Below are 17,777 nucleotides of genomic sequence, written 5' to 3' on the forward strand. Positions count from 1 at the left end.
AATAACCTCGCCTGCAAACGAAACAGTTGTAGCACCTTTGCAGCACCTTCTTTAATCAACGGGCATCTGAAACACAGCTCAGCCAATTAGGACACTGTCCTTTCATGCCTGCCGAGTTCTTTGTGCACCAGTGAATCACTGGTCCCTGATGTTTTCTAATTTAAAGGTCAAATGTGCTATGAAGGACAGATAGAAGCCATCTGGCTTTCCTGTAGAAAAATCAAAAGCTTTTCTTTAAGAGGTGACAATACCGAATACATTAGCTACATCTGGAGAGTGATGGTCTACCTCTTCCTTACGCAAAAGTGGCTATATAATTGACTCTGGATTTTAGTCATTACTATTTAAATTTATAGCACTGGCTAATTTTGAAAAGCCCAACAATTACTAATTAGTGTTGCAGCTGTACTGGAAAGAAAAAGAAAACCCAACAAGTAGCACTGGCAGAAAAACAGGTATGTATGGAGAAATCTTCATTTTATCATCAGTTATGCATTGATAAATCTTTATAAAGATATTTCAGCCCAGTCCTTTTCCTGAAAATTGACAAGTGGAAAAGAGCAAGTGAAGAATGGAAAATCTAAAGGTAATTACCTGAGAGGCCACAGAACGGGAGAGGCAAACTGGGGAGAATCTTCTGGTACTTTTCAATTTTATTTCATTTTGTGACATTTCTGAGCGAAACTGGCTTTTCAGAAAAGCCAAAATCAGAGGGTGGCAGTGGAGATGGTGGCATGACCACGAGGTGAAGCACATTAGACTGACAGTTTTCTTCAGAAATAGTATGGAGAGGACAAGAGATGAAAAGATCGAAAAGACAACTAATTTCAAGCTCTGCAGCTACTTTTTCTTGGTCAAAAATTGACAAAAGTTTTACTGTTAAACAGAACACCGAGAATTTGAAGAGGGTTCCTACGGTTTTGAGGATGGGGACAATTTTGTGTAGTTGGTAATCACCATTTTCTGGGTCTTTCTATGGAGAAAAGTAACAACTGAAACTGGAGTGAGGGAAGTGAGTCACTAAAACAAACTTCTCTTGTAATCGAAAGGTACTAGCTAATCTATGTAGTGATATTGGATATATACACCGAAAGTGGATAGCTGGTAGAAAAATGTTTTTTCCATACATTCTCAAAGAATAATTGTGAAACTTGAAAAAGAGCTTTTTTTTCTTCCTCCAGGCAAATGCTGACTAACTCATTTTCAGTCCAATTTTAAGTGTGAGAATGCATCATTAAGGCCAGCACTAATTTACGTTCTGAACACAAATGTTATGCAAAGCAAGTAAGAAGGTACTGTCAAATCTTGGTATGATCTAAATCTGCATCTCCAGTTGAAGTAACTGAGAATTTCTGGTTCTTTCAAGGCTAACAGGAAGAAAATATCCACATTGTCATCTTTCCTTGATAAGTAAGATCAGTAAAATTGTGTAGAGCTTGTTCCTTTTTGAACAAGAACAATGTGGAAGTACTTTCAGAGATGACAGAAACAGAGTGCCCGGCTCCGGTTACACCATCCTGTGCCATAAACCATGTCAAACAGGTGTCATCTATACTTATTTTACAGAAAGTTGTACACGAGACAAGCTGCAGTTTCAATTTTGCTTTCACTCGATACATATTTGTCCTGAGATGTTTCACAACTATTGGACAGAAATGACACCTTGACAATATGCTTTCAGTTAGATTTTAAGCTTGATTATACAATTACACTCTGTTAGCAACTTGGGATGTAACACTGTTACTGGAAGGTAGATGATATTCAGGCAAAAACAGTCTCCAACTATAAAGATCCTGCCTTCCCTTTTGTTTCTCAGGTTAGCAAGAATATTCCTTAAGAGTGCTTTCTGCACTCAGATTTTTCTAAGAAGTCTCATTTAACACATCAGTCTGAAAATCACATTCTTAAAAAAACCAACCAAACAAAAAACCCTAAACACAATTCAAATCATCCAGTGCCTCACTGAAGAAGACATGTTCCACATAATACTTTCTTTCATGAGAAAGTCCAAGAATTGCTGACTTCCAACCGCCTTTTCAGTCTAACTAGTGAGCATCCTGCTACAACACACATATGTATCATGGGAAGAGACAAAAGAGCACAAGAAATCAAGTCATACAAAGTGACAGTAATGTTCCTTAATCTAGTTCAATATTACTCTAGTCATCACTATATATAATACGTGCAAAATTTATTTTTATTTGAGTATGTGTACGATTACAAAAATTAAAGCCTCATTGTGGCTCTAGAAACTCAGTAGACCACTTTTTGAATGTTTAGAAAAAGGGAACACCAAAAATGTTTCCAAAGACGGCTTTACTGGGTAGCATGTTTCCACATCTTACCGTGTTCTTCACCAGTAGGCAGACATTTCCTGTAACACAAAGCACCTCCTTCACTATCAGAAGTGAGGAGAACGCATTCTTTGTGAAGCTATACAGATTCGACTGGAACCTGAGCTACCATCTAACGTCACAATGCTTTCACTTTGAGGAATCAAAACTGTGACCATTCAGGAAAAATCTTTCTTTAGAAGTAATCTTTAGAATAACTCACACCTCCATGTTACCTCCATGGTAACACCAGTATAGCTGCACCTACTGAAAAATTCCAGTATCAAGGATCAATAAGCCAACAATTGTTCACCAAAATAATTGAGGCCTAATACTCCCTTCAGTAAGCATCCCTTTCTTTAATAACATGAAAAAAAACTTTCACTATACAAATTTCCTTGCAGTCTAATCACAAACTAGTATTCTGATTTATCACCAAATATAGATAAGGTTACCTTTATCTTGTTACCTCAGTGACTCGACTTCAGTTGCCTGTGACATGAGTCTCACTGGCTCACCAGCCCCCTAAAGCAAAAGCAAAGGCTCTACAAAACAGAACATGTATTACTACAGCAATGATAAGCGAAATGCTGAACTTCCACCTACACTATTAAGCAGGATACCTTCTTAGATACAGAAACATTTGTAAATCTCCACTTTTGTCTTCCATGAAAGCGATATCACGGTTGAAATGGCTATTGACTTGACTCACACATCAAAGGTAATTTAATTTTACAGGTCAGTCCAAAATGGATCTTTAGCTAATTTGAGTCTGTTGAAATATATATAGATTCTTCTGTTTAAAGCTTGAAGAAAAAAAATAATAAAAAAATAAACTGAGATGCTGAAAGCATTTATTCAATTTTCCTACAACAAGGTACAGTATTATCTTGTTAAATGTCTGAACAAACTTGCCACTTAGCCCAAAAGATGCAAGACACCTTGTTCCTTTCTTTATTAGTATTAACAAAGCTCGTAACTGATCCGAGACAGGCTAATGGGCATTTAATATCTAAATGAGTTTTCTAAAACATTATTTAAAAAATAAGCAATGACCTATTCGTAATTCTATAATGAGTTAAGATGATTCTGATCCTAGTCCATGTACAGCTGATTTGCTGACTGTTTTTCTAAAGCAAAAAAAAAAAAAAGAGAACTACAGAAAACAATGACTGTCATACAAGCTTTGAACATAGTTGCCTGCATCCAGTAGATCACAATGTCAACAACTGCTTTACGGAAGTGTCTTCTGTTCACCTACTCTAAATTCAGAGATCCCATTAGGATGTATTATTTTTGCACAAATTCCAGGAGAATTCAAATATTCAAAGGGCAACTTTTGAACCAAAAGGACTAAACCTGAACAGTTAACAGGAATTAAAAAACAGCTGAGCTGTCAGAAAAAATAAGAGTTGTTATAAAATAACAATACTTGAGAGAGGGCTGAAAAGTCGATGAATTACGAAGAGAACATTTATCAACAAGCTGCAAAATTTGGTTATCTTTCTGGTAACACCTTATTGTGTGGGTTTGTTTTGTTAAAGGAACAAGCACACTGCAAAGGAACTGACAGAGCCTGGGAAAGTAAAATCTTTTCCTCTCGATTTGCATTACTTATCTGAAATACTTGTCTTACTGGTTCAGTTCTATCTCTTTTCACATTTTAAAGCCTCTGTGAGTAGACACGATTTGAACCAACCATGAAGGTAAAAGTCACAGCTCACCAACCTGTAGTATTGTCAGAACTCAGTATCTCCATAACTAACTGCTGCATTTGATCTAATAGTGATCTGCCATGTAACCAATAAACCTATGTTCTTTTTACGCAAAGAAAGCACTACTATATACACTTTGCAAGGGAATTTAGAAGTAACCACATTAATCTAATTCACAGCTCTTAGAACTTCCTTTCAGATTTTGCTTCCTTCCATGATCTCCAATCAGATACAATACAATCATGCTTTATATAATCCCGATATTTAACTACTGTAACACACTCAGCTGCTGTAGAAAAGACTTGTTGGCTTTCAGTTCTGTATCTTGATTTGTTATTTCAAGACAATTATATGGGAAATCTATACAGAGTAAGAGAGTTTTAGAAGTATCTGAAATATTCAAATGGTGCTACATTAAAATAATCCTTTACAAATATTTTACAAAACCGGACATCCTATTATCATCAATTACAGAAAGCAATATACCCTTGGAAAGCACTTCTAGAGTTTACTAACATAAAATACAATGCCAAGATACTAATAAGAAACAAGGATATTGTATGTTAATTGGCAGTGAACACAGAGATGCAGTTTGATAAAAACGTCAGAGCTCACAAGAGAGCATTCAAGGCAAGAATGTACACTGTCACGTCAAGCGACAGTGAACTTTGTCCAGAGATGAGTAAGAATAAAATACGTAGCAAGTCTCAAACTTATTGCTGTAAACACAAAAGAATCAGCACTTCTGGAATTCAATGAAACCGTCAGTTTGATATCTTGATGACTATTTCTGTCAAGGACAAACCTTCCAAAATTAGCCCCTGCACTAGCTGTACGTAATTACTTCAATTTCTCCCAGGATTTCCTGTGCACCCATTTGTAGACTTTGCAGTCTAAAAGATTTTCCCCTCTTTACTGGATCACTGAAGTAAAAAAAGTACTTCTCATTTTTCCAAGAGGTAGACAGAACCAAAAATGTCATCTTTATAAAGACGGAATTCATAGGCATGTGTTGCAATCATACTGTTAGGAAAGCCTCTTCCTTCAAAACAAAGTGTCTCTACAAACATGTATTTACTCCCATCATCTACAACTTGGTAGGCATATGGAATCATTTCAGTTTTCTATTTTAAGCCTCTATGTCCCATGCTCTACGTGAGCAACCTATTCAATCTTTGCAGGGCATTTAGGGACAGAGGTGAGTTTCAGACATTGATATGGAAAAAGAATGAACCGTCAGTTTCTCAGGAAAACAACTAAGTGGAGGGAGGGCTGTCATCTTTACCACAAAAACAGTACTTCGGGCTAGCGCAGACTTCCTGGAAATGAAACTGAACAGCTACACGAACAATTTGTATCAATATGAAACCAAGAAACTGAACAGAAATGCTGGAAATTGCAGGCAAAAGGAAGGATTTAGTTGTAGTTAAATTTTAATTTTCTTTAAGGGAATTGTACTAACGCATGAGATATTAACTTAAAGATTCTGAATCTCTGCTTTCATACCTCATTGAAAACACCGAAGAATAGTCTATTTTAGAGAAAATTCACCGCGCAAATAAAAATTACACTGAACTCATTTCCATTGGATACACAGGCTCCACAAAGTCTTTTGTGGAATTAAAACAGATAGCCCTTCACTATAGATCTGGTTATAAAGAAGCAAACATTTGCCTAAAAACTAAGTGTAATGAAATCTAGATGAACATTTAGCCAGTATTTTAAACATCAACTGTTGTTGAAACATCAAATGGAGAAGAACGATTCGGAGCGGTGCAAAGGGACAAAGTTGGAATTATGAGACATGAGTTTATTTTCACAACAAACAAAAATGTCCTGGTGATGAAGATACACCAGTCTACTGGTTTTCAATCTTCAGTGGAGTGGTTTTCTATCTACCAGTACACTGGTTTTACAGAACCATACACGACTCACAGGATTCTAGACTAGATGGAACAATCTTTCACGATATAGTCAGTGTTGACTGCTTAACTTATCAGAAGTTCCGTAAGGTGGGATCACTGTCATTAGCAGAACGCTAAAATACCACCTGGAACAGAGTGCTAGAGCAGACTGTGCCCTACCAAATTGATGCTAATGATCAATTCTGTATTTATAGGCATATGTGCTTACGTGCTATATGACCTCAAAAGTACATTCTCCTATCTTTAACTTCAGAGTTTCTAGAAATTCATCAAAACTCCAACAGGAGCAAGTATTTTCAGGCCACCAGTTACAAATAAGTCACCACAAGTAACTGAAAACTTCTGGACATGACGACTTCGGTCACTGAAAGACAAGGAAAGCTTTCTAGTTACCTTTTTTACAGTCTTGTCGGGTTCAAGAGCAATATCTGGAATGTTGGCATCCACCATGAGGGAAAATAAGTTCAAGATCAAGTTGGAATACCTAAGCAGAAGAGCAGAGCAGGTAAAACACTAACTTTACGAAATATCTTTTGCACAGTCTACAAACAACTGCACTGAAGAACACATCATCATCTTAGTGTGAACTGGTGATGCTTTGGTTGAGATGCATTCATAACACTTCAGGTGAACATATTTATGTTAAAAACATAAGACATCTGACATTAGCACCCGAAGTTTAACCCCTAAACTAATTCAAACTGACAAAACTGAAAACTGATCTGCTTTTGTTATAATCTTCTAAAAATTGTCACAACATTTATCTAGAGACACATCAAATACACATTGTAATTTCAAATATTGTATGATTTAAAGACATTTTGTAGCTCTAGTAGGACAAATATGCTAGAATATTGATTCAAAGGTTATTTTTTATTAAGAAGGATACCAGTGATGTAGCAGTATCAAATCTATTAGCATTCAAACAGCTGAAGTCCTCACAGTTACAAGAAATGATTTTCCAAGTTGCTGCAAGGGCTTTTGCTGAAACAGGCTGAATGTGAGTGATTTAACCAGATCCAAGTCTGCAGTTGCTCAGTGAAGATGCAGTAACATTGGTAGGCATGCTGCACTTACGAAGTACAAATGTCATTTATAACCATTAAAAAAAACAAGACAGAGCAGAGTTTTCAGTTTTAACGTCATGTTGGAAGTACTCGCAAATATTTTAAGGAACACTATTTTGCCCTTGAAAGAAATTAGCTGTAAGTTGCTTTTTGAAAGGATAATTTTCAAGCTGTTCAACATAAAACTGAAACTTCCTATCTAAAGGGATCTAGGTCCCCTTTCAGAGACAAAGTATGTAACTGACTTCAAAATCTGAAATACTGCTTTCCTAAGAGCACTAGGAGCTTTACAGATGATAGAAAATGAATCCTTAGCAGCAGAACATGTTTATTAGCCAGCCGCTGAATATATAAAAGCTGACAACTGCAAGGAGTACAAAGTATTCTAACTACACAAAAGGACTGCTCCATAGCGTTATTTTACAAAGTAAACACTGCTCAACAACAAAAAAAACTCTCTAGAAAAGCACAATTCCATCAAAAACTTGTGACACTTCATTACTAACTGTATCTAGCACTACCTAACCCAGGCCAATGTAAATTTTAACTGCCTGTAACACAAACATTTGAAATAAACTATTTGGGTAGAAATCTCCTGCCTGATTTGTTTCAGCTGTTTTGCATCACTTTCCAAGGGGTGAGAGGTTGGGATCAAGAAAACCACTTTTATCACAGAGTAAAAGAAAGATCGAAAGAATCATAGAACGGTTTGGGTTGGAAGGGACCCCAAAGATCATCCAGTTCCAACCCCCCTGCAGGGAAACCCTCCACTACACCAGGTTGCTCAAAGCCTCATTAAGCAAGCAAGTAAAGTTATGCTACCATTTTTTTCAGCTCTGGCTAAGAAAGCTGGCAGTCAAGCTGCTTTGGTGCCAAGAAGAATCGCAACAGGTTATGTTCATGTTAATGAACATTTTTTCTACTTGCCTGACAAAGCAAATCTCACTTTAAACATGCTTCAAGCTTACAGCTATATTCTCTCAAGTCTCTTCCTAGGTCACAGGTAGCTTCCATTGGTAGTTCTCCCTTTGAAGGACCCAGAAGTCCACAGTCTCAAGGGTCCCTTTTGCTCTTAAACCACATAGGCTGGTGAAGTTCCCACCAACAGGTAAAAGGGAAGCAGAACACCCATGTTTAAAAAGGGAATAAAGGAAGACCCAGAGGACTATAAGGCAGTCAGTTTCACCTCTGCGCCTGGGAAGGTCAGGGAGCAGATTCTCCTGGAAACTATGCTAAAGCACATGGAAAAAAAAAGAGGTGATTTGTGACAGCCAACACACCTTTACTATGGGCCAATTGTGCCCGAGAAATCTGGTGGCCTTCTACAATGGAGTTACAGTGTTGATGGATGAGGGAAGAGCAACTGACATCACATACCCGGACTAGTGCAAAGCACGTGACACAGTCCCACATGACATCCTTGCCTCTAAATTGGAGAGACATGGATTTGACAGATGGACCAATGTGAAGACAAGGAATTGGCTTGATGGTTGCACTCAAAGAGTTGTGGTCAACAGTTCAATGTCCAAGTGGAAGCCAGTGACGAGTGATGTTCCTCAGGGGTCAGTACTGGAACCAGTGCTGTTTAACGTCTTTGTTGGCGACATGGACAGTGGGATCGAGTGCACCCTCAGCAAGTTTGCTGACGACACCAAGCTGTGTGGTGTGGTGGACACACTGGAGAGAAGTGATGCCATCCAGAGGGACCTTGACAGGCTGGAGAGCTAGGCCCATGCAAGCTTCATGAAGTTCAATGAGACCAAGTGCAGCCTGTACAGGCTGGGCAGAGAATGGATTGAGAGCAGCCCTAAGGAGAAGGACTTGGGAGTGCTGGTGGATGAGAAGCTCAACATGAGCCGGCAATGTGCACTGGCAGCCCAGAAAGCCAACCATGTCCTGGGCTGCATCAAAAGGAGCATGGCCAGCAGGTCGAGGGAGGTGATTCTGCTCCTCTGCTCTCGAGAGACCTCACTTGAAGTACCGCATCCAGCTCTGGAGTTCCCAACATAAGAACAACAGCAACCTGTTGGCGTGGATCCAGAGGAGGGTCACAAAGATGATCAGAGGGCTGGAGCACCTCTCCTCTGAAGACAGGCTGAGAGACTTGAGGCTGTTCACCCTGGAGAAGAGAAGGCTCTGGGAAGACCTTCTAGTAGCCTTCCAGTACCTATAGGGGAGCTAGAAGAAAGCTGGAGAGGGACTTTTTACAAGGGCATGTAGTGATAGGACAAGGGGCAACGGCTTTAAACTGGAAAAGAGTAGATTTAGATCAGATTTAAGGAAGAATTTATTCCCTCTTGAGAGTGGTGAGGCACTGGAACAGGTTGCTCAGAGAAGTTGTGGATGCCCCATCCCTGGAAGTGTTCAAGGCCAGGTTGGATGAGGCTTTGAGCAACCTGGTGTAGTGGAGGGTGTCCCTGCCCATGGCAGGGGGGTGGGAACTAGATGATCTTTAAGGTCTCTTTCAAAACAAATCGCTCTATGATTCTATGATAGAAGATTACAGTTTAAGAGCTCTACAGGTTTCTGGAGTAATTTAAGTGATGGAGGTTTGTACAAGAGATTTCACAGGTGTAGGTGTCATTGCTAGATGCCAGCTAAGAACTGGTTCTGTTCCACACAATGAAATCTTTTGGTTCTTGAAGCCTCAAGTAAAAGCACTGGAATTACAAGACCATCTGAAGAACCTCATTAAAAAAAAAAAAAAATCACAAACAGGTAATTTTGGGAGGAGTATGGAGTGGGAGGAGACAAAAATTAGGAAAGAGCTGCTCCCTATACTATCTGCAGGTCTCTCCTTGGCCCTCACCTCAACATCTCTTTAATGCAGTAATCAACTAGATGGCTGTCTAAGCATGAGAAAGACCTTATAAGTAAATTTTTTAGCTGCTTCTATGGTCCTTGTCACCTTTAATAGATTTTCAGAAAATTTATTTAATAAACCTGGGACTTGAGAGATTAGAGCTTCCTACTTTAGACAGTTGGTTGTCATCCTTGCTATAGGCAACATCCTTAGCAATTCTGCCAAGATGTTCACAACTGATCAACTGACAGCCCAAATCCATCCTAAGACTAGACATTTTGCTGAAACACCTGAGTTAGGAATCTGGCCTGTAAGAAATGAACGCCCTCCTCAGGCAAGTAATATCAGTTGAATGGCTGACCTCCATCCCCAGGCAGAACAGACTAGGAGCTCAGTTCTTCTGAGTTTAAGGAGCTTCATTTAAGCACCTAAACCTGACCTTATATCCTTCTAAGTGAATGGATTCTTTGTTTTCCTCAAAGCTCAGTACAAATTAATTTATAAAATAAATGAGCACTCAGCTGCACTGGAGGTTGATTAAACTCACAGTTTGAACGTGAGCAAGAAGTGTGACAAACAAGCATATAAACAATTATGCTTCTACATAGAAGAGCCTCATGTAGATCAAGAAACCCCCATCAGACAAAAGTTCAAGTTGTCACTGCTATCTTTTCTGAGAACAGTAACTTCTAAAGTGTTTTTTTTTTAAACAACTTTTTAAAGTTTTGGTAACTTTTTTTGGTAACTTTTTAAAAGTTTTTTTAACTTTTAGGCACTGGAACAGGTTGCCCAGAGAAGTTGTAGATGCCCCATCCCTGGAAGTGTTCAAGGCCAGCTTGGATGGGGCTTCGGGCAACCTGGTGTAGTGGAGGGTGTCCCTGCCCATGGCAGGAGGGTTGGAACTGGATGATCTTTGAGGTCCCTTCCAACCCAAACCGTTCCATGATTCTAAGTGCTTAGTAACTTATGAAATACATGCTTGATCTTAACTATATATGCCTACTAACTCAAACTGAACATCAAACTTCTTGCATGACTAACACATGGGAAACCCTTACAATCCAGAACATCATTCTGAGAAACACTTTCAAACATTGATGCCGGATTCTTGTCTGCTGGATCCTGCTGAAGACATGTAAACTGGGACTTCTTGGAGGAGGAGAAGCACTGACACGTAAAAGGACTTGAACATCTTTAAGTAGGCTCGATGTGTACAATGAGCATGTAAAAAGGCTGCTACAGCCCAAGTGAGGATGCAAGTTCTGATGCCAGCCACAATTTCCCCAGCAGCACATTCAGAATGCAGAAGCTGCTCCTTCATTACAGCATTGCTGCGACAAACGCACACGACTGATTATTGTTGTTCCAAAAAGTGGAAAGCATATCCCCCACCCCTCCCCCCAAAAATCCCCAACAAAAAACCGCACATCAATGATCATATGGCGAACTGCTTCTAACCTAAAACAACGAACAGAACTATTTTTATACTTACAAGTTTTAAATTGTTTATATTTGTTTTCACTATACAACATCCATTCCACCAGGAATCCTGAAACACTGATAAACAGCACTAGAAACATGTAAAGAACTGTCTATACCCCAGGGAAATAAAGAAGAAAGAATAAAACACAAACTGAAAGAGATGACAAAGAGTTTGCATTTTGTCTTAGCAATCAGACCTTGTGATTTCACACTACGGAGCCAGAAGAATGGGTTTGTGAATCTGTGAATGGGTTTGTATAAACATGCAGAACTGTTAGAACCAAACCATTCCACCTCTAATTATTATTTTTTCAATAAGCAAGTAATCTTAATCATTTTTAGTTCTAGCTTAAAGTAATAGTTATAGTAATACTAACATTACCCTATGTGATCTTTGCTGAAAGCCTTAAAGATATTTATCTAGAACCATTTAAAAATACTCTCCTATTAAAGTGAACAAATATTGGAGAGACTATAATTACAACTACAATCCCAGACATTAAAAATGAAACCATCCTGATTTACAGTTTAGCTTTATACCCAAATTACTGCTATACTCCACACTTAATGACAATCTTTGTAGCAAATTGTTATATAAATTAATGCAATGAGTAATCGTTCACTGACACAACAGACCTTTCCATTGAAATAGCAATGTTTAAACAATAAAAACAACTTAAGCATTTCACAAATAAGAAATAACAGTATCATGAAATAGTTTTAAGCAAAATTTAAAATGTGGGACATACATTAGCCTTCCTGATTGTTCTCTGAAGTAATGAATATTGTTTGTTAATAACATGCCACTCTTCATGCTGCTGAACTGCTTTACACCAATAACATCAGTTTATAAACCAACTTCTCACTCCCCTTTAAATGAAGGACTAAGTACATTTTATTTCGTATCATTGGCTGCCTACTTTTCACACTTCGTGTACTTTTTACATATGCTTTTCATGTTACTAATTTTTCTCCACATATTTGGAGCTTTATATTATGTGATTTTGATATCAAAGTGAAATTCTTTCATCTCCATGAAAGATGTCCCAAATCAATCACTGGATAGACCAAGAGTACTTACCTGTGTTTTGTTCAAACAGAACAAAGCTGATGTACTTTTCTCAGAAAAATGATGATAAGTAATATAGTCACTGCAAAAGAATGAAGCTGATTCCAAGTCTAAAGGAGATATTTGTTGGTCCATTAATAAATATAGTTTAAATAGGTTTTAGCTGTCACAGTTCTGGGTATCTACAGAAACTGCCAACGTACTTGATTGTCAATACAAGTAGCTAATTTTCCTCCTGTAGGACCTAAAGCTAACTAAGCTTATGTATGCCATTTTCAAGCCAAAGAAATTTGATCATTACTAATCTAAACTGCAGGAGGACAAAGCAGCAAATGAATAATGACTTCGAGTTGAAAGGACAGTTACTTGATCATCAATATCTAGAGAAAAAGTTGCTTAAAGGCAAACACATATCCAAAAATCAAGATACAATTTCACACTGCATAGGAGTTACAAAAAAAAAAAAGCTATTAGGTTATTAAACAAGCAAAACTAAGGACCTTTAACTTGAAGGGCAATTACACACAAGCCTCTCATTACACCAATGCTGTGATGTTTTTCATTCGTTTCATACAAATTCTTGTGCCTACATTCAGACTTCCAACAAGTCTTAAATCTTCAACAGAAATATTCTCTTCAATTCATTTACTCCTCTCCTACTTTATAGTGGTTCTAACAAATTTTTGCATCAAAACAGTATTGTTACCTGCGGAGATGAAGAAAGGCTGTGTAGCACTGCTTACGGAACTCCTGGTACTGCTCGCTCTGTGTGCCTCCCATACCTTCCACCATCTCCTTATTCAGCTTCATTGGGGGAGGCAGAGGCTTAGGGTCCCGACCCAAAATATAACCAAAGTCAATGTGAAATAGTTTACCTGTAGAAGGAAAGACAAACATATTGCAACACTTCACGTATCAAATCTCCATGCAAAACTTGGAAAAAAAGTAAATCTATCAGTGCACCTTTAGAAGATGCTAAGCAGCTCTCAAAAAAATACAATCTACTGTTTTCTATAAGGCTTATAACCATATATTTCACATCTTCAGCTGGTGATTTGAAATTCTGGGTTTAAAAAAGCAAAGCTGATTTCACATCGATTAAAAGTACTAACAAACTCGATGAGGTTTTTTGCTTTTTTTTTTTTAAACATATGGAGTATATTCACAAAGACTGAACCAATGTTGAAACTGGTCAAGATATTAAATGCACAGTTACATAACAGACTACTAATTTTTTGCTCTTTCTTTACAATTTGTTAGCAAATTAAAATATAATATACACACTGCATTGCTTTTAGTACCCCATTTGGTCGCTGTGGCATGAAATATGTTAACAGAGTTGTATTTTAAATTTACCAAAGGCAAAATAGGACTCCTGATCCTAAGAATGACCTTTCGAAGCCACTAAATACCAAAGATTTCAAAGCTACTTCAAAATTCTTTGAGTTGTTCAAGTAATGTCAAAATTTATCAAGTTTTCAGATACACTGAAGAAACACCATAATTCCAAATCTGAAATTGTATTTCGAATGTGTCGAAGTCTGTCTTACACTTTTTCAGTACTAAAATGCAAGAGTTGCCTCATTCAATCACTACCTTTCCCTCCTCAGATCAACTGACTGCATTTAAAATGTTTCTGCAGCATTAACTTGACAAAAAAACATATACACTTCTTGCTTCAAATGCACAAGGCAACTTTGCTTCCTACCAAGATCTGGTGTGCAGCCATGCTGTTTATAATACTGCTCAGACCTCTACTGGGGAGTATACACTGTATTCCCTTTCGGACTGAACCATATATGAGATGCAACAGGGGGCAAAACGAACAGCTGAAACACCAACAACTTCAAAAACTCCTACTGAAACATTTAGATAATCTGAAGATTAAATATTGCATAAATATGCAAACAAAAATGTTGACAACAGAAATCTAAACAGTATGACTCCTACTTCTTATGATTCACTTAAGTGGAAAATATTGACCATATAAAGCAAAAAAAAGTTTCTGAAAGCGTTCTGCGAACAAGTTTTCAGTTTGAAATGTGTAACTTAAACAATGACTTGGGCCATACCAGAGCTGCATTACAAAATGATGGTAAGAATTCAGGTATGTCAAGAAACATATTTATATATATATATATATAAAAACAAACAAACCAAAAAATAACACAAAACAAAACCAAAATCTGTTAAGTGATTTCCTCAGGAAAGAGCAAAACCATCTTCCTGAAGTCTGAAGTAATGAGGCATTAGGGAGTAAACTAAGTAGTACAAAAAAGTGATGTGTGCTTGAACTGTTTGGTAAGTTATTTGGCATCCAAAGCAAAGCTACCCAGCAATAAATTTCAGTCTTACAGGAGTAATTTATAGAAGAGAATGAAACGTAGATACAAGATGGAAGAGCCTTTAAACAAGAAGGCAGAAAATTATTAGCATGATTGTTATCTAGACAGCACAGAACATAGACAGTCTTGCTTCAGATTTATGGAATCGAACAGCACTACGGACACAGATCTGTTTGCCAAGGGGTATTTTAACCGGTGGTGTCAGTATTCATTTTAATATTTTCATAAGCTATGTGCTCAGCACTCTTGGAAAAAATGGAACAGCCAGTATTTTTCAATTAGTCACTCCTCTTTGACCATTTCGTTGAATAATGTTCTATCATCAGAGAAGGCTGCTTGAGATCTGTCACAAGCACTCTTCTCCAACCCCAGAAACAAATTCCATCACAGTCAATTTTCTAAGGCAAAACACAAGGATGCTTAATAAGCAGACAAAGTATTTGCTCTAGTTGATAAATGCCGCAACTATCACAATTTGCATACCTAATTCTACTAAAAAAAAAGCCTCCTGCCTTCAATAGCTTTTTCAAGCTGTTACAGGAGTTGCTTTAGAGCTCATTTTTGTATGCTAGGTTTTTGAAGTAGGCACTTTGATATATACACCCCACCATCATCAAGTTGCAAAAAATGTTTAATTAAAAAGTTTAGGGGTGTGTGTTTTCTGTTCACTTATTCAAACCTGTCACCTTGAAGACTCAAGAGACAGCATTTTGAATAACACAATAACTCTTGTGACAGTAATTAAATTTTTTTTAGTTTGCTCTGGAGATAGGGAATAAGAGGTGATAATTAATAATATAAATTGGTAACAAAGATGCATATAAAACATTTAAAAACATTTTAATAGCTGACTGATATGTTCATCTAAATTAATTAGATATCAAATAGTTTACTTATTCTTTTTCAGGAATGAAGTATAAAATACAACATGAGGCCATCCTGCATTGACATTATAGCTTCCCTAGTACACTTCAAAATTCAGCAGATTTTTAGGCTGACTCAAATTGTATGTTAAAAGCTTTTACTTAATACATTAATTATATTTAATATTTTTCAAATTCGTGTACTAAACACAGCCTTAACTCATTTTCATTTATGTAGCTCCTCCAAGATCAGTTAAACCAACACACTGTACTGCCTAAAACAGACAGGAGGCTCCCCATGGTGCTTGCCTGAAGCTGCTACACCAGTAAAGACTGACCAGCCAGCTTGAGAAATCAGCGCAGTTTTAGAGCTTTCTACAGAGAAGTCCATCTTATGTTTTCGTTAAGGACTTAACTACAAACGGAAGAAGCCCCTCTACTCTGCTCTTGTAAGACCCCACCTGGAACACTGCGTTCAGCTCTGGAGTCCCCAACACAAAAAGGACACAAAAAGCACATGGAGCTGCTAGAGCAGGTCCAGAGGAGGCCACGAAGATGATCCAAGAGCTGGAGCACCTCTGCTATGAAGCCAGGATGAGAGAGTTGGAGCTGTTCAGCCTGGAGAAGAGAAGGCTCCGGGGCGATCTTATTGCAGCCTTCCAGTACCTAAAGGGGGCCTACAGGAAAGCTGGAGAGGGACTTTTTACAAGGGCGCGTAGTGATAGGACAAGGAGCAATAGATTTAACTGAAAGAAGACAGATTTAGATTAGATATAAGGAAGAAATTTTTCACTCAGAGGGTGGTGAGGCAGTGGAACAGGTTGCCCAGAGAAGTTGTAGATGCCCCATCCCTGGAAGTGTTCAAGGCCAGGTTGGATGAGGCTTTGGGCAACCTGGTGTAGTGGAGGGTGTCCCTGCCCACGTCAGAGGGGTTGGAACGAGATGATCTTTGAGGTCCCTTCAAACCCAAACCATTCTATGATTCTGTGATTCTATAAGCTAGCCTACTTTGGACAAATGAAATTGCTTGTGTATTTCATACTGAAAATTAGGTGAAGTTTATACTATTATTTATGTTAATAAATAATAAATTTATCAAGTTAATAAACTTGATGATTTTAAATGCTTTAACACTAAGATTAAAAGTTTCTCAAGTCTCTCAAGTGATCATACTAAGTAAAATTCTGTCATGGTTTAGCCCAGCTGGCAACTAAGTTACCTTCCCCCACCCCTCCCTTCTTCCCGGCTCTGCCTCCTCCACCACTGTGGTGCAGGAGGACAGAGAATGGGCGTTGCAGGTCGTAGACAATGGTCTCCATAAGCTGCTGGAGGCTGACGATGAGGCATCTGAAATCTGTGGAAAGCCCCACGCCAGAGTAGGTGACAGCTCCCCAAGAATCCACAACTTTGTGGGGAAGAAGCCCGCGCTGGAGCAATCTGATGGGTCAAGATTGCATCCTGCAGGAAAGACTCACGTTGGAGAAGTCTGTGGACTGTCCCATGAGCAGGGGATCCGTTTGGAGCCGGGTATAGCACTGAACATCCCACTTTCATACTAATGAATGTGACCATTAGACCATCCCTTAGCACAAGCTCCATTACAAGATGTCGTGGTTTAGCCCAGCTGGCAGCTAAGCTATCACACAGCCGCTCGCTCACTCCTCGCTCCACACTGGGGTGGAGAGGAGGAAAAAAACATAACAAAAGGGCTGAGGGTTGAGATAGGAACAGGGAGGGATCACCCACCAACCATGGTCCTGGGCAAAACAGACTCGGCTTCGGGACAAACCAATTTATTTTGTTACCTGTTATGTCAGAGAGGATAATGAGAAACAAAACCAGATTTAAAAAACTCCTTCTCTCCACCCTTCCCTTCTTCTTAGCTCTACTTCCTCTCCCACAGCAGCGCAGGGGGAAGGCTGCAGGTCAGTTTGTCACACGCTGTTTCTGCTGCTCCTTTTTCCTCAGTGGGAGGACTCCTCACACTCCTACCCTGCTCAGTATGGGGCCCCTCCTCACAGGAAACACTCCACAGACTTCTCCAATGTGAGTCCTTCCCGCAGGATGCAATCCTTACCCACCAGACTGCTCCAGCGCGGGCTTTTCCCACGAAGTCATGAGTTCTTAGGGTTCAGCCACCCACTCCGGTGTGGAGTCCCTTCTCACAGATGGCAG

At 38.7% G+C, this 17,777-nt stretch overlaps 1 protein-coding gene across 4 annotated transcripts in view; it reads right to left on the minus strand.

Annotated features, from left to right (window-relative positions):
* PIK3C3 (phosphatidylinositol 3-kinase catalytic subunit type 3) overlaps positions 1–17,777 on the minus strand; it is an 88,906-nt gene that overhangs the window by 15,624 nt on the left and 55,505 nt on the right. For 3 of the 4 annotated variants that reach the window (XM_086628714.1, XM_086628715.1, XM_086628713.1), the window contains 2 exons: positions 13,101–13,269; positions 6,367–6,457 (listed from right to left, as the gene is read on the minus strand). In XM_086628714.1, coding sequence (XP_086484840.1) covers positions 6,367–6,457; positions 13,101–13,269 — 260 coding nt within the window. Of the gene's footprint in view, positions 1–6,366; positions 6,458–13,100; positions 13,270–17,777 lie in introns of those variants that run through there. The other variant, XM_086628716.1, reaches the window with a different exon arrangement.

This window comes from Tauraco erythrolophus, chromosome Z (assembly GCF_009769465.1).
Source record: "Tauraco erythrolophus isolate bTauEry1 chromosome Z, bTauEry1.pri, whole genome shotgun sequence".
Classification (NCBI taxonomy): Eukaryota; Metazoa; Chordata; class Aves; order Musophagiformes; family Musophagidae; genus Tauraco; species Tauraco erythrolophus.